We start from the raw sequence: 27124 nt of genomic DNA, 5'->3' as shown, positions 1-27124 counted from the left end.
AAATATTTGTAAACAAAAGAAGAATAGTGATTTACTCGTGTAGAAAATTTGATTCAGACTCTTTCTAATAATTGTTTGACTAGTAAAATGATTTCCTATATTTTATGTATTGTATTTTTACCTATTGAGCTGTGGCTATGTATTTTAAAAATAATGAAAAATGATAGCAGTTGTGTGAACTTTATAAAATTCTCATATATTTTTGTTCTCAACAGTGTCACTTCTATTAACTGCTAACCACAATCATTTGTTAATGGTTTGGTAGCTTACTCTTTGACATGTCACCTGTCTGCCTTGATCTGATTTCAACCACAGATAATTACAGCACTAAATTCTCAGCCAGAGCGTAGTTCAAATCCAAGGAAAAATATAATTCACCATTATAGCTTAAAAGTGGCCTCTACGTTTGAAATACACATTCACTTTAAACATTTGGATCTAGAACTGGAATTAAAATCACTCTGCCTTGAAGGCTTATCTAAAAAATGTTATAGGCATATTGAGTTTACTACACACAAGAAAATCTTGGCAACCTGTTTCAAAAGTCAAATAGGCAATAGAATGGAGAGGTTGAAACGAGGAGAGGAGGAAATTATTCAGCTAATAGCAAGCCCTGAATATTTCTTGTGTGTGTGTGAGAGAGAAAGTGTATGCATGTTTTGCTATGCTTTTGTTTAATGAATAATATGACAAGAAGATAGAGTTCAAAACATCACTTTGATTATGGTATATAAGATGTCTTATAGAGAGTTGCCACCATGTGGAAAACAAGGGCCACCAAAAGAATTCAGACTGGAGTCCAGAGGATTAAAGCTGAGTGGTCAGGATGGAAATGAAAAAGATAAGGAATTGAGAGATATTTAGAAAAAAAAATAAAAACTCCACAGTGACTGGCTGGAGGGATGGGGCAGGCCAAACATTAGTTCTAAGCCTACAGAACTGGAAAAATGAACATATAATGAAATCAAATTGTAGAATCTCCAGGGATAGCCAGAGTTACCCAGTTTGGGGAAAATAATGAAGGACTTAGTAGAAAAAGAGATAAAATTGAAAGGATTGGGGTGCTACCCTAAATAAAATATCCAATAGCCAGTTACAAGTGTAAGACCAAAATTTGTGATGATTGTGGGACTCTAAGAACCAAGACTCTTTGTGATTTTTCTGTGAATTCCCCAGGAGTTAGCACAGGGCCAGGCATGGAGTTCATGCTCAGTAAATGTGGCCTGACGGGCAGCTGGCTGGTAAGCTGACCACATAGAGATTTAGAGGCTAACTTCACAAAGAAAAGAATCAAGTTATGAGGGTGGACAAATGTGACCTTCGAGGGGAGGGTAGAAAGAAAGGAAGGCAGAAGACCAAAGCTTAAGGAATAAATATACTGAAAAAACTAGAGGTAAATAGAACTGGATAAAAGAGACAGGGAAGGTCAGTCAGAGAAATAAACAAAAAAGAACCTGGGCAGGGGGAGAGAAGCAAAGGAAAAAAGAGAAGAGGAGAGGGGAAGAGAAGGGAGGGGAGGGGAACAGAGGAAAGGGAGGGGAGGAGAGGAGAAAGGAATAAGAAAGGCAAAAAGAAAAGCACAAATAAGACTAGAATCAGAGAAATCAAGGAAGAAGAGATGCTATTTATTTATAATTCTAATGTCTATGTCTATAAGAGCTTAAATAGAGAATATAATGATGCAAAAATTACCAAGTCACATTTAGTGAGCAAAAATGAAAAACATGAAAATGTTTCCTTAATAACTTAAAGTAAATAAATTGATAGTTCCTGTCACACTGATTCATCTATTGCATGTGGGTACTAAATAAATGGTAATTGAATTAAATTAATGACATTTGCTCAATGGTAATAAAAAATTAATTAACTCTATCTTTCTGTTACTTAGTTTATGCCCACTGGTTCTTGAAATTATTTCTAACCCAAACATGAATTTTCTATTTCACTGACTTTCAAGATAGACTTTAATTTTTTTTCTAAGAACTATAGATGAGCTCTTAATTTTTGTCCCAATTTTGATTTTTTTTTCTGTTGAAAGAAATAATTTTCTGAGTTAATGTCAAGAACTATGTATAACATTCCAAATATAGTTTCACGAGTTCCTTATTTAATTCTAAAATAGTTCTCTCTGCAAGAGATGTGATAGCACGTCTTATATGTTTCTCCTTTTAGCTTATGCTACTTTGTAATACTTCAGGTCCAATGTCAAGTAACACCATAAAGAAGGAATCTGGAGGGAATTATTGTTAGCATCCCATCTATAAAAAATGGGAGATGTCATTCACCCAAAAATTGTGACTCACATCAGATGTCAGAATTCTGGGTTGAACAGACTGGGTTCTGAAATGTGTGTATGTCAGATGACTTTTTAATGAGCAAACAGATAGTTTCCACTGAGGAATGAAAAAAATAAAAATATAAACAGAGATATAGAATTAAATTAACTTTATGAATGGCAGCTTAACTTCTCCTTGAAATCCTTTTGGTACCCAAATGGTTGCTTTAATGTAGCATCCACTTACATTCAAAGTGCTATACTTAAAGTCGCAAAATTAAAAAGAGAATCATAATACCACTTGGCTGTATATCGTATTCTCTGCATGTTCTTACATTCCAGTAACCTCTATCCAACTTTTTTTTTGTTACTGAATTACTTTGTGCAAAAGCAATTTAAATTACATGCAGCCTGACTACGTGTGATAATTTGAACTGATTGTTAATTAATTCTGTTAAGTAAATAGCTGCTGTAATCTCTATACTCATCAAGGTTTCGCTAGCGATCAGCTTTTTCTGAGCTTCTGTCTAATGTACGTTACAAAGCAGCTGGAACTGAGTGGGTAGGAATCCCCGAGTTTGCAAGAAGCTGGTTTTACTTTGCAAATACCGCATAGGAAAAGGTGGGTCTGTCAAGCTAAATTATTTACAAGGCTGGATTTGGGATACTGAGGCATCTCAAGATTTGGGCTATAGAGGGTTTTGCTGATATGTAGTCTTAGTAATTAGGAAGCCAAATAAAAATTAAGCATAAATCAGAGATAGGTTGTATGGTCTAAGAGAGAACAAGATAAGAGCAAAGCTTTTACAGTCCACTAGTGCTGGGTTTGAATCCCATTTCTAACACTAACTAATGACGAGTCCTTACTAAGTAAATGCTCTAAGTCATCATTATTCTCAGTCATCTGCTAACTGGAGGTGACAATTTCTAATTTTCCCATCTGTTCAAGGAGGCTAACAATATCTACTTCCTAGAGTCTTCAAGATTCTTAAATTCAGTAAGGTATATATTAGTAATTTGGAACTTGACATGAAATACATGCAACTGTGTGTATGTGTGTGTGTGTGTGTGTGTGTGTGTGTGTATGAAATTTTTGATTATCACAACGTACAAGAACATATGCTACTGGCATCTAGTAGGTAGAGGTATAGAGGACAGGGATATAGCTAAACATCCTACAGCCTTTCCCTGGTCAAAAATATCAATGTTGCTCTAAGAGGTCTGAGGCATTATTTGAATATCTATCTGTTTGTGATATTGGCTGATTACTGGGTGCTTTAATCTCCAAGTAAGGAAAAGAAACTACTATTTTCATTATCAACATTATTGTTATATTATTAATTTGGAAGAAACCCTCTTGGGTTAGTGGAAGTTAGAGTTTCCCAACCTGTAGACCAATTCTATTTCAATAGTCAGTATTCAATACTGTATTAATCCTGAACCCCCACTTCTGCCGATCCTTTTTAGAGTGGACAAAACTGGAACCAAGAGTTTTAAAGCCATCAGCATATGCAGAAAGGAATAAAATTAAGCATTGTGGTAAACTAACGCTGTTTATGAAATCAAAAAGAAACAAAAATAGGTAGCAGACCGTTTGGTCACTTTTTATGTTTAGGGCTTACGATGTCCCCAAGAGTCAAACTGGCCAGTTTGAGCCCTCAGAGAGCAACAGTCTCATGACTGGTTTCTGAGAATAACTGATTTACAGTCTATTGGGTATTCTCTCTTTCCTTCACTCTCAAAACTAGAAAGTTCCTAGGGTTCCCAAACTTGTGTGGTTATTGGATTTACCTGGGGAGTTTCAAAATTTCCCAGGTATTATGGTCTGTTAGAGGGAAGAGAACACCTGAAGATTTTTAAGATTCCAGAATTTTAAAAGATGATTCTACTCTGCAGAACAGTCTGGGGACCAGGCAGAAGCAAACAGAGCTTTCCATTTGCTCACATCAAGAGCCAACTTTGGAATGGTCAAAGACGATGGAGGTGGCAGAAACATATTTCTTGCACTAAGCTACATAGGCATAGTAAAATCAAGGCAGGTTACCTGTCCCATTATTCATTTCAGCCATTCATGAGCATTACTGAGTCAGCCAGGTGCTGGCTAGCTATGGAAATATGACTGCCCAGAACACACCTTTACCCTCTCCAATCACTCGAGTGCCACCAAGTCACTCTTTATGTTTAGGGCTTAAGATGTCCCTGAGAGTCAAACTGGCTGCATGTTTGAGAATAGCCTTCTTCTGTTTTCTCTTTTCCCCACCTTAGAACTTTGCTTAATGAATCATCAGTCTTATCCTCTAATATCACGTCATGAGATGCATCTCTGTTATATAATGCTGTATATTGTGTATACAATATATAATATAAATTGCATACAACATATATATATTATATATTGTAACCAAATAAGCTTCTTCTTGTGTGATGCTTATAAAGGCCAAGGACCATACCTTTTTAGTCACCAGTGTACCTCAATATTCATCACTGTGCCTGTCAAATGACAGGCCCTCAACTATTATATGGAATGAAAGAATACAGAAGCCCTGAAATACATGAAGCACGTGGGCCTCCTCAGCTTTCTCTATGCCTCTTCAAATCAAAATCTTGGCCGGGGACTTGGCCAGAAGAAGATCTTCCACAATTGTGCCTGTAGGTTACATGGAAAAAAGCATGCCTCCAAGAGGCACACCTCCAAGGCCAGACAGGCCATCACCTGGCTGGAGACCCTAAAAATATGAAGGCAGACAAAAGGGTACTAACTGAACATCTCTGAGGGCAGAAATAGGAATACACTTATGGATATTTGTCTATATTCATTTTTCTCACAAAGGAGGAAACTGAGATTTCTAGAAAGGAAAAATTTATAAAGTGACTTCCTTGGGATCATGTTAACTACCCAGCAGAACAGTACCATCATTCAGCCTGGTCCTCTCTCTAATATGATGTCATGAGCTGTTTCTCTGTTCACACAGTTGTACATACTGTAATATAATCAACTTTTTCGATGCCTTGTGTGATGCCCAGTATTTAAGATCCTTCCCCTGACTCTTCTGATCCATAACCTCGACAGTACATAGGTAACACACTATGAGACTTTGCTCATCTAAGTGAAGGAATTTCTTGAGTCTCCTCATTCATCACAACAAAAACTATAGTAGAAATTTGTACTACAAGTTAATATGATAGGTGATAATGTGATAAGTGAAAAACATAATATATAACAAATGTTACAATTGCACTCTTCTAGTCTTAATTTTTAGAGTATCCTACTCAATGCTTCATTCCTTTTAATAAGAATTTATGCTTAACAAAGTCTAGAATGTGACTGTTTCTGCAAATGTTTATTCTGAGACCACTAGGGAAACGATAGTGGATTTTTGCATGTATGTTTTCTTTTTTTTCATCTAGATAAGCAACTCACAAATGAAAAGCATGCAGACGAGAAACCTATTAATGCTGTCGTTATAAATTCAGTAGCTGAATTCAGTATCACAGATGGACCAGCAAAAGAATCCCCCAATGAGAAAAACCTGTCAGAATCCTGCACGTCACTGTCCTCCCTTGAAGAATGCCAAACAAGGTTTTCCTACCTTCATACTGATACTTCAGTTCATCAGAGAGACACTGATGGTATGTTTCTCAGAATTCAACCCATCTCTAAATAAAGCTCTCAAACTCAACCCCTGTAAAAGCACCACATATGCTCATGGGGGAAAAAAACGTCTTTATGAATATTAAAAAGGCTGACTTGGATTTGGAAACCCTGCTGAATGACACATGCCAAGGTCACTTTGCAGTTACGAGGTGCTTGGCAGATCGTTTGCTCTCAAAGCTGGGAATCTGAAGCAACATGTTCTAAAGAGCTAGGGTGACGCATAATCATTCTTGTTTGGGGTTGTGAAGCAAATAGATAAATTGCAACCGAATGCCATCCCTATAATCCTAGCTACTTGGAAGACGGAGATAGTGGCTCTAGGTCTGTTGAGGCAAAAAATTCAATAGCCCCCATTTCAATCAATGGCTGGCCACAGTGGTGTGAGCCTGCCATCCCAGCTACATGGGAGGCTGAGATCAGGAGGATTGAGGTTCCAAGCCAGCCCATGTGCGAGAGGTGTAAGGTGGTAGGGGAAGGGGGAGAAGGAGAATTGTGAGACACCCCCATCTCAGGGTGGGGGAGGAATTTCTGGGAGTGGTAGTGCACACCTTCTATAGCTAAAGCAGGAAGTGAAAAAGAAGGTCATGGTCCAGGCTGGCCTGGCCTGAAAGCAAGACCCTATCTCCAAAACAACCAGTGCAAAAAGGGCTGGCGGGGTCACAGTGGTAGAGAGCCTGCCTAATAAGTGTGAAACCCTGAGTTTTAACCCCATGCCATCAAAAAATGATGATAATAATAAAATAGATAAATGGCAAACTCACTCTTCTCAGATGTGAGACTACTCAGCCTGTGGCTTTAGGCAGAGTAGAACAGCAATTGCATGCTGGAAATACAGGAATACAAACTGTACAAAATACCAAGATGCTTAATTAGCATCTGAGAAAGGGTTGGTTCTTCTAGGTAATACCACTTTCTAGGCATTCCTAGAGTAACCCTATACCAAGCCATCCCACATGTGGCATAAAGAGCACATTCCATTTTCAAAGCCAATTTCAGATTGATTTGGTGCTAAATGCACAACCAGGTTCAAAATCATGGACTCTACATCATACATAGGAACTTTAACTCAGGTTAACTTTGCAATGACATTTACAGAAAACATAAGCCACTCACGAGCTTTGTAGTATCCAGACAATGTAGTATGTTATTGTTGTTCATCTACACTTAAAATGATATTTGATGTTTGATAATGAGAAAAATATTTCAACTTTGTATAAAAGCACTGTTGGAATCACATCAGTTTAACTCTTACCTCTAAAGTTTATTCACTGCATAAAAGTGAATGCATTTTGCGTTTTTTTTTAGCCATCTCTCAACCTCAGTTTCTTAGTTATATTACAGGACTTGTAACATACGCTGGGGCATGTTGAGGAGCGAATGAAATAACATTTATAAAACACTTAGCACAAAGTCTGGCACATGGAAAACTCAATTTTAGCTTTTATTATGCTTACAGTTTTAGACTGGAAGGACAGAGAAGACATCTAACCCATGGATAAATGTGGTGTCATGTGCAAATGTTGACATGAATGCGTTGGACTGCAGACTTGATTGTCTGCAGTTGCTGGGAGAGAATGTGAATAATGAAGTAAGCTGGAAGTAGACATGGGACTGATGAGCACTGTGGTGAACTGAAGAGCACATGCCTCATCTGAAGATCACAGCTTCTACCCAACTCCAGCTGGTTGTTGTCACAGGAAAGAATAGGCTCAGAGTTGCCAGATCTTGAAGTTCTCCAAGAATATCCAGAGATTAGGATTGTTATGTGAAATCTCTAAATTTTCCAGTGTTGGTAACTAGTTCTACTTATTTTATGGAGCCCAAGACACTCCCAACATTTCTTTGGGCCAAATTGAACCACAGACTAGAGCCTCAATCAAGGATGATGAACAAATTTCTAGCTTTAGAAGAGATGAATCCTAGTCAAGAAAACAGGTGATGTAGATGAATTCTCTGCAGAAGCATTTCATGAATTGGGGTGGGAATGTATTGGTGTTGTTAATCATGTATGTGAGACAATGATCCCAGAATTAAGAATTGCCATAGTTCATATCCACAGAGGCAAACACTACGTCCCTGCATAGACACTTCATCTATCCTATCAGGAATACTGGGGGAAGAAGAGCTAAGCTGACAGCATGACATCAAAACCTTTATGTTCTCTGGGAAGGGCCCAAATGACTACTGTATTAAAATTGCAACTTATTCTCAAGAGTCTCATGCAGGAAAAAAAGAAAGAGATAACTCTTTGTTCAAAAGAGAAAAGTCATGAGGAGGTACAAATTAGGCTGATCTTGAAAGGAGTGGACAGAAGCTAGTATGACCTAGGAAACTTAGGTTTTTAAGCTGACAACATAGGTAACATCCTCTCTACCTTGGTTCCCTTGTGAAAAATCTCTCTAAAGCGGTAAGAGCTTTTGTTACCTGGATAAAAGAGGAAGCAAAAAACCCAGATTATGTCACATAATAGTGCTAAGAAACATTCATTATCCTAAACAACAAACATCAAGAAAATCAAGAGTTAAGTCAAACTCACTTTATTTTAGAGAATTTTTGATAGTGATTAATTTAAGGATGCAGAAATTGAGCACTGGGGTCATTGTTTGTACTGAGATAAATACAGAAATATCTTTCAGGAACAGCAGGGAAAACAGAAGGGAAAAGAGAAGATTGGATTCTCTTTCATGTCGTTCGTGTTTAATTTATTTTCAAATGTATAAATGAGTGCATAGGAATGGATGCTTAATTGCTAATATCTATTATTTATATACATTGCCCCACTTAAAACAGGGTGGAAAAGGCTCACACATGCAGATTTTGTGAAATGTGTGTCATCCATTAGCACAGTTCATGGCGTGTGCTCTGATAGGAATTTAAAAGGATCTTTACTGCACATCACATGCTATGTGCTGGAACATTACTTTGTTACTAAATTGTGGTTCATTGTGTGTGGCCCCTTTTCCAAATAAAAATAGATCACATCTTAAGAACTATCTGAGCACCTGCCTCTGTTTCTACATTCTTCTGATTGCAGAAGATAAGAAAAGCAGGGATATGCATGATATCAGAAAACAAGAACCTAAAAAAATGATTGTGAGAATATGGCTAATTAATGTATAATTTTGAATTTGAGACATGTCATCCAGGTGGAAGAGGAAAATCATAAATACAGGATACCTCAAAAGAATAGTCTTAATTACACCATGGACTACTGAATAAAATGATTACATTTTCTACCTTGTAAATTTCATACAATTAAATGCAGTGGTGTCACCTTATAAAATGTTTCAATTTTAAAATTATTTCAGTTCATTTGCTCAGAAAAAAACATAAGCACAAATTTACCAAGTATCACCCAAATCTAGTCATTCGAGTTCTAAAGAACTGACTTGGATGTTAGTTGTGCTTGTCTGAGCTTCAATAGATCTTGACATATTTAAGTAGCTATTAAAATTGATAACATCAGGGATGATAGCCCCGCTAGAGAAAGGCATTCAGTCACACTTTATTTATTCCCATTCTACATTACAGATGTATTTTTCAAAATACTTAATATTGGGGGAAGGGATTCCAATTTTTATACTCTGCAACCAAAAACTTTTAGCAATCCAATGGAGCCATTGTGTCACACATCTTATGATGATACTGAATTCTCTGTGTCAGGCATGGTGAAGACCAGTATGGGCCAGGTTCATCTGACCTCGTTGTTTAAATCTTACTTTGTTTGAGGAGACAAAGAGTGACTGTAGTTATTTAACTGGGATCAGTTGTACAAGAACCAAAGTCTTGCTACTTTGCATTAGGACATATGGTGTACCAGGGGATATTTCTGAAGTTGAAAAATGTTTCAGGCACTACCTATGGCACCTCCTCCTAATCATGGGTATCATGTAGCAAGACAAAAAGCTGAGAGGTCAAAGCCAAGGAAAATAGAGCCACGACCGTGAGGATGACCTCAGATCCATTTGTGAATCTTCCTTGCATTGTTATCTTTGCCGTTATAATTAAACATGATCATTTCTAATAAGACAGGTTCTTCCTCTTAATTAACTAGTCCCCAGCAGTACATTTAGCACCCTGGAAGCTGCATTAATTCCATGTCATTAGGGTATCATCACTTAGCACATTATAGCATTGGTGTTCATAAGGTACCCTAGGGGTATAAAAAGGAAATGAAATAACCGTAAGGAGAGTTCAGTCATAACTTCTTCCTCACAACCAAATATCACTCTGGCTGGAGGACCTACAGGCTTCTGATCCATCTTACACCACCTTTATTCCAGGTTTAAGATGTGGGAAAGCCAGATGGGCACTATGACAACAGAGATTAGAGCTGATGTCAGGATGTCATGTAGTTCAATAGAGAGATTTCCTATTCAAGGAACTTGTTATAAAGGTATAGAAAGGGCTGAAAAGTCAAATACAGTGAACAGTAAGGTAACCTGGTAATAAGTGACCAGAGGAAGGCTCTACCCATCTTCCTGTGTTCCTCGTGGCCACTAGTAGACTGCTAACACTGGCTTAGCTTATAGACCACTAGTAACTAACCCTTTGTACAAAGACCATAGCTAATGACATTAGGCAGAGACACAGGAAGAAAGGTTGTCCAGAGAGAGACAAATCTAGTAGAAAACACAGCTACTGCCCAAGACAACACCCACAGCAGAGAGAGGGCAGGAGAAAGACTTTGCATTTCCTTTCCTCTCAGCCTCTTAGCTCCTGTTGCTGCCTTCTATTGGCAGAACCCTGCCAAAAGCCATGAAGGGAACCTGGACAATGGATTTTTCCAGCCTTGGGAACACAGAGCATAGCAGGGTCAGAGCAGGACTGAAGAGGGAAGGAGGCCGTCAGTAAGCTGGCAGTGTCCTGTACCATGTTCAAAACTGGCAGAAAGAGAAGGTAAGCATGTTACAAAGGGAAGCCAGCTGAGGTCAAAGCTCTGAATATGACAGTTTGGGTTCACATAATAGCTCCACTATTGCTGTGTTTCCCGGGACACGCCTCTTAAACTCTGAGTACCAGTTGCCTCGTCTATAAGTGAGAATAATAGAACTTGGCTCAGGGTCATTTTGAGGCTTGTGTGAGACTCACATAAAGCACAGATGACTGTAGATTGACTTTAGGTGAAATGGGGACATATACAACAGTGGGAGATAAAGTGTAGACTTCAGATGCAGAAAGAATCAGAGGTGAGTCCCTGCTCCACCACCTTACAGCTAGGAGGACATAGGACAGTCAGTGACAATCTCTCAACCTTAGTCCTTTCATCTATGAAAATGGGGATCGCTTGGAATCAGTCACTGATTTGTTCATTCAGTAAGAGTTATGGTTTCACAACCTCTTGTAGCTTAGATTCTAGCTGGAGGAGAAACTGACTAGGTTAATGTCATCCTTTGGTCAGTGCTATGAATTAAAAATAAAGCAGGGTTCTGTGACAGTTTCAGCAATGTCGTGATTTAGAGGGAAGTAGTTTTAAGCTAAAGACCTAAAGGTTTTAAAAAGACTTTAAGTAAAGCTGGGAGATGCTCTGCTATATAAGCAGAAGACACAGGGTATGCAATGGAGCCCAGACATGCAGGAGGCTTGTTGGCTGTGGCAAGGATTTGGAACTTAAGAGAGAATGAGTTGTTTTAACTTAGGAATAAAGATAGCGCAGGAGCTGATGAGTTTGAAGTGAGCTCAGGTGGTAGGACGGCATGTTCAAGAGAAGGCTATTGCTGGGGCCCTGATGATGGTTGATGGGGTCAGAAGCAAGATGGCAGCTCTGAAGAGGGAGGCTTACAGTAGAATTAGCAGGACTCAGAGATGAACTGAATGGGAATGCTATGATGAGGAAAAGGAAAATGACAAAGAATGACTCTCACGTTTTTAGTGAATTCATCTGAGTATTGAAGAGCCATTGGAAAGAAAACTGTATGAGAGACAGGTATGTGGGACAAGGGAGAGAGGGAGGCCCCTAATGTAACCCTTAGCCTTAGTAAGTGAGATGTTTTGAAGACACTGCAGGAGAGACGACTGGTGAAGTCTGCAATTGGATATATGCCCTACTCTTTTGGATAGGCCAAGAGAAAGAGTGCTACTCATGAGCTATGAGTCTGAATATCATGTTTATTAAATGTTTCAGCCCCAGGAAACAGCACAGACAAAGGAAAATATACTCATTCAGAAGAAGGGAAAGTCCACCACTCCTTTCAAACAGTTGCAAATTTTCCCTCTGAACTGCTTATATTACACTTGTGCAAACAAAAATTGGCCATATGCAAAACAGTTTTGCCTGCTGGTGTAGAATGATTTAATATGTCTTTTAGGAAAAGTGTGGAACACATTTGAAAGTTCAGAAAAATCTGTTTTCAATTCATTAATGTTACCGTGGATTTTTGGGGGCAAGAGGCTCTGTCTTTTATAAGCAAATAAAACAGACTGGCTAAGAAACAGAAAAAAAAAAAAACGAGCTCTCTTCTCAAGTGCAAAATAGGGAGGTGGAAGAAAATAAATGCCAATTTGACCAAAGAATTAGGCCAAAACTTTTTTCGTGTGAATACAATCTACAGTATACATCAGAGACAGAGCTCTCTCAAGTCTGCCAACTTGAGACTTTGACAACGGTAACTAAACCAAAAGGTTATACACCCTTGGGGAAATCATGGGCATTTCACAAACAGGTTCTTCACACTCTACAAAGAATCAGCAGCTCGCTACCCTTCTTACCTCCAAACCAAACTTTCAGCCTTGTATGTACAAAGGACAGGACCCAATGGGATCGTTTTTATATGATCATAAATCTGAGTAAGTCTTCTGAGCCCCCAGGCTGAGGGAACATGGAGCGTTTGCCTGGAATATTTTCTATGGAGAACTTCTTCTCTGCCTGGGCCTGCCATAGAGTAACAGTGTTGGCATTGGTAAAATTCGATGAGGTTGTGTGCCCCACGTCTTTGACCACCAACATGCCCTCTGCAGAAAAGCCTAGGCTAAATAGAGTCTGTGTACTATTACTCACTTACTCCTGAATTTTTGTGGGTGGTTTGTGGTGACTTATGAGATGTGAGTGAGTTCCATATGCTGGAAGCTGGCGTTAAGTGAATAAAAATACACTCAGTCTGGCAAAGAGATGAGTATGCACACCACAGAGGTATTTTGGAATATGCTGCCTAAACTATAAATACAGGTTAATGGCCACAGCACCTGCAACAATATATGGTAATTAAAGTCATTGTAAAAGCCATGGTGTGTGTGTGTGTTTGTGTGTGTGTGTGTGTGTGTGTTTAAACTACCATCTTCCTGGGAAGAAAGAAAGGGAAAGAGGAAAGAAGACTGCTATTTACCTCTACTCAGGATTTACTTCAGAACTTTCTTACAATAAATGAAAACAACTTTCTTTAGAATACTTGTTCCTTTTCAGAGCACATTTCCAAGTTTTCCCTTTTTAAAAAGATTACCAAGTGTATGCACAAAAAAGGGAAAAACTTTTCTGGAAAATATTGTTAAAAGTAAATGAGTGTGGATAGATGAATACTCACACTATAGCATAGGAAGCAGAGGAAAAGTCTTTTCTGTATTTGTTTTTTGGATGCGGGTAGCGGGAAGGATTTCCCTATGTAGCCCAGGGTAGGCTGGAATTCACTATGTAGCTCAGGCAGGCCTTGAACTCACAATCTTCCTGCCTCTGCCTCCAGAGTACTGGAGTAATGTCACTTCTGTATACCTGTATACTCTGAAGACTAAAAACCAAAAGTTTTGCACATTTTCTATTGGATAGATCCTTGTGAAAGTCAAACTTTAATCAATTGATAAACCCATCTGGAAGGGAATTTTTTTTCTAATTTATGCTAAAATGTTACTCTCAACTACCAAGAATATTCAGATTACTTATTTTAATTAATTAGATGACATATCATATAAACACTTACCTACGTTTTTATTACAAAACTCACACATTTTTGAGAGCTTTTAAACTTGAAAATAAGTTATACTATTAGCAAGAGAACTGCTATATCTTCTAACTAATTCCCTTTATAGAAACAAAAAATATAATAATCTATAACCCATCACAGCTGTTTGGCTAGAATTACCAATTACCTTCAAATGCCTTAGAGATACTGTCCAGATTTTTACAAGTCGGCATAGTAAATTTTTAAACCAATTTTCTTACAGAGGACTGATAAGATTTAAAACCTTTTAGGCATGTGATGACGTACTCAACTTAAACAACTTGAATATAAAATCACGGCTTTGCATAACTGGAGGAAAAGGGAGACAAGAATTAAAAATAAAGCACAACCCAAAAAGCTGTGATTATTTTAAAAAGCATTTATATTAAGTTTGGAAATCTGCTTTTTGCTTGCATTTGAATATGGGTGTGGTGGATTTATGGGAATTCATGTTGAACAAATCACAAAGCCTAGTGACGAGAAGCAGGATATTAGACATTTGCAGTCTCTCCTTGTGCCCACCTCTAATTGCTCCTGAAGCCCCTGCATTTGGGGGAGGCTCTGCTATCATTCAGAGACTTGTAAGGTTTCCAGATAGGTAGTTATTTGTGTGCCTTCCCAGCACCTCCAGAGGCAAAGTAAATAAAGGGGTTTTAAAAGTGACAGCACTTTAAATAACCAGATTAGGTAAAAATCAATCGGAATCGCTCAGGAAGTTGATAAAGCAATTACTTAAGTAGAGTCAGTAGAGGTGTGGGGGTGGGGCAGCTGTAGGAGAAGCTGGTGGTGTACATCATCCCTAATGCAGATGAATGAGTCGGCTATAAAGTTATCAAGCACACCTACACACCTGCCTGCCCTTCACTGACACCCCATAGGCATTACTATTAATCTTCTTTACTCTTTATTATAGTTTTGCTCACATCACAGTAATTTTTATTATTACCTTAATTGTACATATTTATGGGACAGGGCATGATAATCCAATCCATTGTATACAATGTGTAATGATTAGGTCAGGGTAGTTAGCAATTCCACCTTCTTAAACATTGCAAAATGCTTTTTATTGGGCACGGAGGGGAGGCTCAGGTCTATAATTGCACCTATTCAGGAGGTGGAGATGAGGAAGATTGTGAGTCAAAGCCAGCCCTGGCAAAAGTTCAGAAGACCCCATCTCAGTGAAAATAAACCTGGGTGTGGTGGGGGGTACCTTTCATCCCAGTTTTGCAGGAAGTGTAAATGGTAAGATCACAGTCCAGGCTGGCCCAGGCAAAATCACGAGAACCTACCTGAAAATAACTAAAGCAAAAAAGGACTAGGGTTATGGCTCAAGGGGTAGAGCCCTGCCTAGCAATCGCAAGGTCCAGTACTGCCAAAAAAGAGAAACGTTCATGATTCACCTGCAATAATGGCTCCTTCTTCTTTGAACAGAGGAGTGTGCCTCCCTTATCCTCACCTGTCTGTTTTGCCAGTTTTGGGACTGCCTCCTGATGCTCCCCGATACGTGTGAAACGGTGTGCACCAACCTGTGCTGCCCCTCTCACAGGTACTACCAAGCCTCGGATGAAAGCCACCCACTCAATGACTGCACCTGCAACTGTGACATGGACTGCAGCCTATTTGAGTCCTGCCATGAGACCAGCGAGTGCCTGGAGTTGGCCATGGAGATCTCAGAAATCTGTTACCGCTAACATGATAGAGGGACCGAGGTTTCCATGTGCACAAATGCGAGGACTATACACAATTCTTGGAAGCTCTAGGCCTTTTTTCCTTCTGCACCTGTCTGGGAAAGCTAGTATTGTCAACTCCATGGTCTTATTCCAAATTCCACAACCGCATGGCTTGCTGAAAAATACAATTCTTGATCACACGTGATGAATGAATCATAAATACTCTTAAATGCCATAGGTACAAGATGTTTCTTGCCTATAAAATAGTATGCTAAACCACTCTGTGTTCATGCACTTGGCAGCTCGCCTCATGAATTCAACCTCATTCACAAATTCAGGACAAATTAGTGCTTTCTTGTAGAATTGACATACATTAGCTCGTCTTTCTAATGGACTCATGCATAAACATTACGCATTGTTGGTTATTATTAATAATGTATTGTATAACATCATTTTGTAATTAAAAATTTATTTATACACTCTCTTAAAATTCACTTATACGTACAGTTTAGGTAGGAAAGGGAATTAAATGAATTAGAAACCATGTTCCTATAATTACAACAGATGTCTCTAAGCCCTCTCCAGTGAATTTTGAATCAAGTATACTTCAAGAGAGTACTATAATTCTAGACCATATTATTATATGTGTATGACTATGTCATTACAGATTATACATGTTCTTAATTTCTACAGACAGGTTCTTCTTTATTCTAGTAAGTGTATAAATGAGAAATAATGTACAAGTTTCAAGAAAATGATCTCTGATAATCAATTCTTCATTCTCCTCATTACTGTTCAACAGGTATAATAAGTAATGGGATATTAAAACAGAATTATTTCATTTTATTAAGCTATAACTTGTGTAGGTACCCAAAATAAATGCATATGCAAATACTTACATAGCTCTGAGTTTCTTAACATAGCATGTACTTAGGAAACTATAGTTTTCTTTTTACTCATAATTAATAAATAATTATTAATTAATAAATAATTAATTGAACACTTCTCTATAGTTATAATATTTTTAAAGTTATGATGTAAGATGGAAAGTGACTTTTTTAACTTGACTAAATGAAAACAAGTGACTTGTGGGGGAATTGGATGTAGGTTGAAGTTCATTTGGAGTTTTGACTTTCTATAGGCATGGTTCCATAGCCATGAAGGAAATACATTGCTTATTAATTGTGTTTATATATTTCCATGGAGATATATCAATATATTCATTAAATTTTAAAAGCATAACATTATCAAATAACTTTTTAAAAACCCAGAAAAGTGAAAGTTGAGTTTTTGTGACCTAAGGAAACAACAATAGCAACAAACTCCAAAATACCTGGTTTTTTCCCCTGCCAAAAAGTGACATTTGTTTCTATTGTAAATTAGCACATTTTTCTAATCTTCGATAAATTCATCCAACATTGAAATGTCTTAATCTTAAAAAAATATTTTTTAAGCTGCCTCTGGAAGGTATTTGTCTACTCATGGCTTATTCCTGACAGCACGGTGCATCGTGGTTAATGTCAGCTTCCTTCCTGTTTGATTATTATGTTATTTACAAAGCACAGAGCATGAATGCCCTACTTCCGTCCTGAAACACTTCTTCCTCCCTGCCTTTCAGAAGATGAAAGACACATCTATGTACTCTATGCATAGAAATTGCACATCATTTAAAAAAAGGAATAACCAGAAGGGAACCTAGGGCTCTTCTTGTCTAACACCCTCATACGTCTTAGAAGGAAAAGGAGGCCCCAAGAACTGGTCAATCCAAGACCACACCGTGCGTTCATGGAAGTGCTGAGACTCAGACCCCAAGGTCTGATGTTCTGACTACACTGAATTCCTCCATAGATCTTTATTTCTTTATGCAGCTGGTACATAGCAGTTCAGCTGTTCCAACTATTCACAAACTAAAATACTACTTGACTGATTCATGAACAGGGGTAACCATGAATGTCCTTGGGCTTTCTCCACATCCCAGCCACTTTCACCCCCTTCAAGCATATTTTATCATGGTCTGGTCTCTACAGGAAGAACATCTGGCCCTGTGGGGGTCCCTGGAACCTTATCCCCACAACATGGTACCTGGCATCATTGATCATCATGTGCTATATTGGTATTAAATATTTTAATAATCATTCCCTCACTCTTTCAAATCTGGATACCCTCAAGTGATGTCAAGATGGTGCATTTCCAATGTTAATTTGATGTTTGTCAATTACAGAAATAAAAATCACCAAGTCTTATTTTATGATGTGTTCAGAATACTCTAAGATCTTTCTGTGGCCTTGCTTTCCACGGTTTGTTAACTTGTTCCTCACTTTCAGAAATCACTGTGCTATAACAAAAAGGGTCGGTTATACAAAGTGTGAAATTTCTTTTCTTTATAACCAATAATAAAACATCATCCTTTTTGCAAACATGAATAGCTGTTTCAATTGAATTCTTACACAATAAAACAAATGCAGCTGGGAAAATACAATTGCAAGGCTATGGCAGATCAAAAAATAATGTGGTTATTGATTAAATACAAATATCAGAATCTGAGAAGGCTAAGGTATTTTGTGCAATGATGAAGGCCTGTGATTACTAATAAAGATAATATTGCTCTTTTAGGTGGGGCTTCTTAGAGAATAGAAGATTCTGATTTAAGAAGGCATATTACAATAAAGAGATTTGAGGACACAGAACTCTTATTGAGAATGGAGAACAGATTTTCCTCCCCACAGCAATATAACTATATAGTTACATTGTCTTTGCTTTGCTCAATGGATTTTCATAAAACCATTGCTTCTCTAAAAGCCGACAAAATATGGAAAGCAATGAAGAAATGAAGTTACATTTAACTTGCTAATGAAATCTTCCCACTACATGAACTGATGGGCCTACAAATTAATTATCAATGCAGGACAATCAAAGTTAATAGAGTGAAAGCAATTCAGTTTTTTTTTTCCAAGAGGATAAAAAAGCATATTCAGTCAGGAAAACTTAACAAATAGGAAACATCAAGTGAGAGCATTTCAACATATTTTTCAAAGATAAATGTGTAGGCAGAAAATGGTTGAAGGACAGATTTCATTACCCAAAGCCAGTGAGCTTCTCTATCCACAAACTGGTAGAAAAGAATTGTATGTACTAAGATACTCAGCTTTCTTCCCTAGAGCAAATACTGAATAATCAACTTATAAAGAGAAAAGGTTTATTTTTGGCTCATAGTTATGAAGGTTCCATCCATGACCAGTTGACTTTACTGCATTTGAACTTGGGAGCAGACAGACCATCATGGCAGGGAGTCCATGGCAGAGCAAAACTGTTCACTTCACGGTCAGGAACCGAAATAGAGAAGAAAGTGTCATCCTACAATCCATTTCGAGGGTTCACCTTCAATGACCAGAAGGCCTCCCACTTGGCTCCACCTCTTCAAGGCAGCCAAGCTGGGGCTCCAGCCTCCACCACACAGGCCTTTGGGGGACACAGCAATACACACATGTAAAGGAGTTCTGGCTGTAACAGTTTTGCCCATGAAATGTTAAGTTTCCTCACACCATGCAAGCTGATAGCCTCTGATGAAATGTAGACACTTGGTTGTATAGTTTGTTGGGTGTTCTTTGAAGAAGAGATCTGAGTAATATCCGCACACACTTGGCCACATATAGCTTCATGTGGGCTGTGTAAAAATGCAAAGAGAATAGGAAATTGGATGATTTTTCTAGGGATTATAAACAACATGGGGCTAAAATTGTATTATCAGGATCTTTGTGAGAGGTCTAGATAGCTCCTAACATTATGGTGGAGACCAGGTGACAGTTTCCTTCACGGTGTGGGCAGGTAAGGAACAGAGATAAGGGGGAAAACATACATCATTATTTATGTAACAATGTTACCTTTTGTTCTACCATCTTGATGTGCTTTACAATTCTGCTTTTGCCACCATCTGTAAACCGTGATTCTCAACTGGGGGGCAATTCTGCTTTTCTTCCCATTTGGCAAAAATCTAAAAACATAACTGGTTGTCATAATGGAGGGAAGGTGGCTGTGACTAACACCCAGAGAGCAGAAGGCAAGAGAATTGCTTAAACACACATCCCCCGAAAGAAATATCTTAAGGTCAGTGGTGTAAGTTTGAGGAAACCTTGCCCAGAAAGCTTTTCATCCATCTCGATCATCATCAATTTACCTTGAAAATTTGAAATTAGAGTTGCCAGATAACATACAAGATGACCAGTTAAGTCTGATCCAAATATTTAGTATAAGTATAGCCACACTATCACATATTTACACTACAAAAGTGATTTTTCATTTATTTGAGATTCTAATGCAACTGTTGCCTTGAGAAAGGGTCTTGGCTACTTGCTAACTTGGTAACTATAGTTTACAAGTGTACATTCTGAGGAGGTTCTACAGATGGGGTAATCCCTATTTAGCTCTCTACTAGCTTCCCCAATAGGAGGAATGGTTTTTCTCTTCAGTCAGAGGCCAGAACATTCATCAGCCCATATTTTACAATTGGTGGTATGATTTAAGACAGATCAGAGGAGTCTAGTTTAAAGATTAGTCCCAAAGCATTTTCCTTCCTTCCCATGGCTGATTGACAGCCACTGCCTTGGGCTAAGCCATACAAGTTTCTGTTTCCTGCCTCACACCTTGATCTGCAACTTAGGAGGACCTCAGCCAAGGACTACCTTGATTCGAGGGGTAGAAAGCTGGTATAGTTTGTATCTTAGGTGTCCCTCAAAGTCATCTGTTAAAGTCTTGGTCCTCAGCTTGATAATCTTGGGAAATAGTGGACTCTAAAATGTGAGGCATAGTGGGTAATCATAAGGGAAATGGCATTGAAGGGGATAGCTGGATTCCAGAATGTTCTTCTTTCACTTCCCATCCATGAAATGAGAGGTTTTGCTCTGCCAGATGTTCCACACCATGACATACTGCCTTGCCACAAGAATAAAAGCAACAGGACCAACCAACCATCCATGGGCTGGGACCTCCAAACATGTGAGCTAAAATAAACCTTTTGTTTTTCTAAGTTGAGTATTTCAGGTATTTGCTTAAGTAATGGAAAGCCAAATAAGACAGTAACAGAAGTTCACAGTTAAGCCTTAAGGTCCAAACCCTGTGTTTTAGGTCAATCCTTGGCTGAAAAACCCATTTTGAGTGGTGCTTGCTCACTTACGTGGTGCAAGCTTGTATTTGCCTCTGTGAAGCTCTTTTCCTTTCTATATATCTTGTCCTGTCAGAGCAATGGGAGAGAGGATAAGATGGAGACATTTTCTAGTCACAGATATCAATACTCTCTAGTTACACTCCAAATTCACAATATACTCTAAGTTTATTGTTAGGGTTGAATCCAAGCAGTTATGTATCCACTCCCTACATTATTCTTATTCATATGTGTTTTATACATGAAAAATATTTTCATAGAAAATAGTTAAGTGCTTTATAGATATTATCAGATTCTCTGACCAGTCCTAGAAATAGATTCTGTTATCTCTATTTTGTCAGTGAAATAGAGCCTTAAAGAGATTATGCAACTTGCCCAAGATTATACAGTAACTAAGCAAAGTTTGAGCCTAGGTGAATTAATTCCAAAACTCATGCTTGTAATTACTCAAGGCTAAAAATTTACCTGTGAAAAATGATCAGCTCAAGACAAAGTTCAAGTATTCACTTTTAAAGCAATCAGAAAAGTATAATGACTGTATGTTCAAAGAAAAACATATTCACTGATAGTTAATGTCTTCAGAGTTGTTATCCTATGCAATGATTAGAGTTTGGAACATCTTCAAAATGCTTTTAAGATACGTACCCAATAAGTAATAAATGCAAAGTCAATGTATTGCAATTTAATCCTTATGTCAGTGGCTTTGCCTCACTCTTCTAGGGTTACAAAGGCTTACCTTTTAGTGTTCCACTTTAGCAAAGCAACTTTGATCTTTAGTTCAATCCATTGTGTGCACAGCATCCAGGCCAGCCTCTCATCAGCATTCCACCAGAGGGTTCTAGGAGCATGAATGGTTTTTAATCAGTCAACAACACTATGGTCAACCAAATGCATTCTGATCTTAGACCTTTTATCTCAAAAGCTGTGCTGAATCCAAGGTCACGGTAACCTCTTTTATGGTTTATTGTTCCTCAAATGTACTTAGAGTGAATTTACAAAGCCACAACTTATTTTGTGGATACAGAGCTTTCATTAGGTTGAGCCCTCCCTAACATCCTCTTTGTTTCCTCTTTCAGCACTTTCTGCCTACGGGGCCTCACTTAATAGCAAGTTCCCGTAAAATTAGAAAGATAAAACAAAATAAGAATATTGAGCAAGATTCAGTAGCTAAGTTAGTCTTCATTTGTCATTGAGGCTCTTCAGAAAGCCACATTAATGTTTCAAATGGCTGGACTACTTTGCAACACAAAGTGGAGGACACTACATTCAGGAGGAAGGAAAGAAGCAAGGATGGTATCAGGGTCACCACTCTGCCATAGCTACTATTATATGATGGCAGATGTGGGCATGGCAATAACCCAGCTGGCTCATAAAGTGAGTTTGTGGGGCTGTCCCCAAGGAGGTAAGGTGAAGATAGAGTTCTAATGCTACAGAAAGGCCTCCACAGATCCAGAGGCCTCAACAAATTCCTATACTCCCTAAAGATATCTTTAGCTCATTTCCTCCATGCGCGCTCTCTCTCTCTCTCTCTCTCTCTCTTTCTTTCTCTCTCTCTTTTGATGTTTTTGGTGGGACTAGGGTTTGAACTCAGGGCCTCATACTTGCTAGGCAGGCACACTACCACTTGAGCTACTTCTCCAGTCCCTTGATAACTTTCACTCTAACCAATAACAGGTATGAATTTATAGCTTTGTTTTACAAATTACACTTTATAATAATGTATTTGAAATTATTTTGAGAGTGAAAGTGTGCATGTAGCACCAAAAATCAACCAGCACTGATACTTGCCTAATAGTCTGGCAAACATGAATTTAAATGAAAGTAAGAGTAAAAACAATTAGGTGACCAGTTAGGAGACAACTGGTCAACTCCAGGTAAGACCTCATAGCGCCTTGGACCAAGATGGTGGTGGTGAAGTGAGTCTGCAACTTATTGAGGAGCAAATAAAAGTGCCACTAAAGAACAGCAGGGGGTTATGTGATTAAAGTAGTGGAAGAAGGAAGATTGCCATGTGGCAGCATGCACACAAATTAAAGCAAGAGAAACTACAGACTGAAAAAGGAGCCATTGCAGAAAGGCATGGAGCGCTAAAGGCTTGAAATAGGATGGTGACAGGGAAAACAGGAGAGAAGAGATGGATGGGAAAGAAATTAGAAAAGGACCATTAGTCCTCTCTCAAACTCTTCTTATTTTAAGACTCAAATATTCCTCACTATCTATCACATATATGAGTCATGAAGCCATTATTTTCATTAGGGAAGAAACGGGCTGGGGAGGGGGCAGTTCTATTCCAAGTGGAAAGTCAAGGTATATATTTAGCTACATTAAGCCAGCCTTCTGCTGCTCTGCACACTGATGTAATTCCAACATAAAACATAATCTATAATATTCCAGGGGAACAAATCCAATTCTTGGTCATATAAATTTTCATATAAGTCCATCACAATTCATTCCCAAAACATCTCATTCTCTTTGAAAGCTGGAGCTGCAGCAAGTGATCAAAAAGTGTATTTTAAAATTGCTCTGGAATTTCCAGAGATGCTAAATCTATCCTGCCTACAGTGCAGGACCAATCCCCCAAACTTTAAATCAGAGGTAAAGCATTTTATGTTTTCAAAGATATATTCCTCAAAGTTTATCATGGTGTATTAAAGTCAAATGTGAGTTATTACTTACCAAATCTGGAGCTGATGTCTCTCCTTGATTGCCCTAGGTAGGCGAGAATAAGTGTCTTCCATGTGACATATTTTTTACCTTTTCATCTGCCTCTTGCTATTTACAATAGAGTGAAAAATAATAGCCAAGGAGTAACTTTGCTGGGTTGGACGAAGTGCAAATCCCCTCTGACTGTACTCTAAATTGTATTCCAGGCCCCTGGCAACTTCTCCTGTGTGCAAAAAAATAATGGAAACCGACTCTCCTTAGCTGGATGGGTCCTGTAGGAATAATCAGTGAAAAGTCATCAGATGAACCTTTAGCACATTTGCATCAGCTTAGAACCCAGAGTGTGCATTATTACATCCTCCTGCCCTTGCTTGAAATTTCTGTGCAAGGAAGGCAGCTATGCCATGATCCAGATGCCCCAGGAAACTGTAGAATGCACAGAAATTTTGTAGTTAACATTATCTATATGGAAAAAAAGCCCTGCCTCCCAGTTTTATCTATTGTAAACAAAGCAATCTGGGGTAATTCAAGATTCCTTCTAACAGCTGGGAGAAATGGGGAAAACAGAGGTCATCCTTGAGTTTAAAATCACCTTAGAAAGGTTACACTTCCCTGTAGTTAGAGGCCATGTACCACTGCAGCAATGCAATATAAATCCAATGAATCCAAGGAGTACCTTATAGGTTCACAATGCCCAGAGCCCTCTCTTTTGGTCTTTGGGGTGCTTCAGCTATTAGGAAACTCCTGACCACAATGCCCTGTTATAATCGAGCATATTCTATAAAAAGGATTTCAGTTATCCATGTTCTAACAGATAAGAAGCTTGCAGTCTTCACGCAGACACAGATTCAAGTCCAGACACAATTTACTAGCCAGATGTACTGGGTTAGTAATTAGACATCTCTGAAGCTGTTCATTAGTAAATGTGGTCCATTTGACTCTACTCCATTGGGTCACTATGGGAAGTAAAAGGGTTCAACAGGCCACTGTGTAGGATTAGTACATGTAGCACGATCACTAAATTTCATCTCTAAGTAACGTTAGTACCACTACCTAGTTCGTTGGTTTCCATAAAAAGATGTCTATGATTTATTTCTATAATATCTGACCTCACATTATTTTTTTGAAACTCATCTATATACCACCCTTTTCATTATTCCTAGTTACTTCTCCAGAAAATGAACACTTCTAGTTCTCTTGAGTTTTGTTGTTTTAGTTTTTTGAGACAGGATCTTACCATGTAGCCCAGGTTGGCCAAAACTTGAAATCCTGCCTCAGCCCCCCAAGTACTGGGATTATAGCTGTTCATCAGCAGGTGACTCCGTATCTCTTTATTTTTCCTAGTACTCTATACTTTTCTCCAAGAGTGGGATAATACTTACTACACTAGAAAATTTAAATGAGTATTTATTATATGACAAGCACAATATGAACAGTCATTACTACATTATCTCTGGGACTTACCTCAACAACTTCTGAGGAAGGTACTGTGATCCTCATTTTCCTGATAAGAAAAGGTGAGGTTTAGAGAATTTAAATAATTTTCTAAACTCCAAAGCAACATCTTGCCAGCATGGATATTTGAACATTGGAGTCTGAGTCCAAAGACCATGGTCTTAGCAATCTTACCAAAATCAATAAAGAGAACTATTGGACAACCATGGTTGGAGGCCAGCTTGACAATGTGACATTTTGAGGATTTAAAAAGGCTTGGCAGTGGAGTTAGATAAAGATGAGATTATGAAGTGGATTTCTTTGGATCCTCTCAGGACATCACAGAGAAGGCCAAAGGGACTTCCATCACATAGCAAGAAGGACCAGTCAGAGAGTTTGCTATATACTCTGTTTTATGGGGCTGAGGTGGACTGTATCAACTTCCTCCCACGAAATCACAGGGTTGAGCTGCTTTGCCAGCAGAGTGAGAAAGCTGCCTTTGCCCAGAGTGAGTGCAGTAGGGATTGTGGGTGGTTCAGTTGTGGTTGCTTCTGACAAGACTGCATGTGATAAGGTGTCTGGAGACAGTGGTCCAAGAGCTGTCTCATGCTGTATCTCGTAAGGCCATCTAAAGTATCCCCCCATTTGCCTTGGTGGGGTCAGAGTTGAGAATGAAAAATGGTAACTGGAGAAAGAGAAAATCTGCATACCTTTCCTCCAGCAGCAAGTCTACATGGTAGTCCTCAGCTGGAATAGAAGACATTCACTGAATCAAACTCAGAACTATAGTTATTATTATTCAAAAGAGGGTGTGAATTGAGACTATGTTTATAATTCAAATGCTATCTAGAACTAGAGTGAACATAAATGCCTTCCTGTTTGTACATCCAAAGGCCAGGGAAGGACTCCTTTCAATGAAAAGATATAAAAGATGGTGAGAGACAAACGTAAAGTAGCTTTTGCAATGATCCTCCATAAGTACTCCTTGTTCAAGATAACTGAAATTTGTTTTGCATCACTGTGGAGCTTCTAGAGCTTCCCTTTCAATCAAGAGAGGTCTAGAGAGTTTGAATTCTGATCTCATTCTCACCATACTCCAACCCATTGCTGTCTATTAAGTAAATCCATTCCAACAATTAGGAAACCTTTGGAAAAAAAAAATTCCAGTACTGGGATGGAGATGTTGCTCAAGTGGTAGAGGGCCTGACTAGTAAGCCTAAGGCCCTGAGTTCAAACCCTATACCACCACCAAAAAAAAAAATCCCATTACTGAAAATGAAGAGATATTGCTGGGATTTGCTTTTTTGCAATGGATGGATGTATAGTCATATACACTAAGAAGAACTATAATTTTAATAAACCCTCTGGTGCTTAGAGTAGCTTGGTGTGACTTCTGTTGTAATGAGGATAGGATTTCTCTGTTTTAGGTGCAGGGAATCACAAGATACGGAATGAATGGGTCTCTGTAGGTACATTCTACAGTCAGGATGTGGTACAATCCTGACTCTAATGGTTCAGGACCATAGCATCATCTTTTTCAAATGCCCCATGGAAGAGTTTAAATAGAAGGTGAAATTGATTTTAGATGGTACATTCTGAATCTGCCATACTTGGAGTAATTCTTTTTTTCACCATAAGAAAGGAATTTCCAGTAAGCAAGAGCCAGAGATAACCCAAGGGTGAGTCATGCTCTCTGTTGTCCTATAAAATGTATACAATGTCCAGATCTCTGTGCTAGGTTTTCAACCCTCTGCCTAGAGGCTCATGGGAAACCTCAATCACTGGAGAGTTCTCAGTTCAAGAACTAGATGACTCCTTACCTTTAAGGGAGAAGACAGAATGGACACTCGCAGATACAACTGAACACCTGCAAGAAGCTCTCAGGTAAACATTTCAACACGGGAAGGAGTTTCCTAGGCTTTTTTATTGTTTAGCCTGAGATAAAATAGGTGCCATGGATGAAATATTAATATGGCAAGTCCTTGTGTGGTAAAATTCAATTAAGGCTTTCTTTGGGAAATCAAGGCAGGTTCAAGCTTTGTGGCATGTCATGCCTAAAACTTGGGAGAACCTTTTCAAGAATCAAAGCTGAACAATCATCTTCATTTTGCAATGTTTCAAAAACATATTGATATGTTGAAAGGGGCTCAGCACAAATGAGGCATCCAGAAACTTAAGTTCATTAGCTTCAAGGCAAATCACTTCTTTTTTGGAACATAATAAAGCAAGTTTGGGTCAGACATGGTGGTACACATCTGTAACCCCAGTTATGCAGGAGGCAGAGGTAGGAGGATCACAGTTCAAGTCTAGCCCTGAGCAAAAAGTGTGAGACCCTTTTTT

At 38.5% G+C, this 27124-nt stretch overlaps 1 protein-coding gene and 1 long non-coding RNA gene across 2 annotated transcripts in view; one reads left to right on the top strand and one right to left on the bottom strand.

Annotated features, from left to right (window-relative positions):
* The window catches only part of Mdfic2 (MyoD family inhibitor domain containing 2), a 110798-nt gene extending 95249 nt beyond the window's left edge, over positions 1-15549 (top strand). Inside the window, exons 3-4 of the mRNA XM_020171329.2 lie at positions 5684-5905; positions 15290-15549. Coding sequence (XP_020026918.1) covers positions 5684-5905; positions 15290-15549 — 482 coding nt within the window. The remainder of the gene's footprint in view (positions 1-5683; positions 5906-15289) is intronic.
* Positions 15550-16404: 855 nt separating this feature from the next.
* On the bottom strand, positions 16405-24797 carry LOC141411530 (uncharacterized). The gene is made up of 4 exons (XR_012436354.1): positions 23363-24797; positions 21423-21524; positions 20699-20755; positions 16405-19192 (listed from the first exon to the last, which is right to left on the bottom strand). It is a non-coding gene; the product is annotated as an uncharacterized lncRNA (long non-coding RNA).
* Positions 24798-27124: the final 2327 nt, after the last annotated feature.

Source organism: Castor canadensis, chromosome 10 (assembly GCF_047511655.1).
Source record: "Castor canadensis chromosome 10, mCasCan1.hap1v2, whole genome shotgun sequence".
NCBI classification, from domain to species: Eukaryota; Metazoa; Chordata; class Mammalia; order Rodentia; family Castoridae; genus Castor; species Castor canadensis.
Note: the sequence above shows the minus strand (reverse complement) of the source record. Positions and strands in the feature narration are given on the sequence as shown.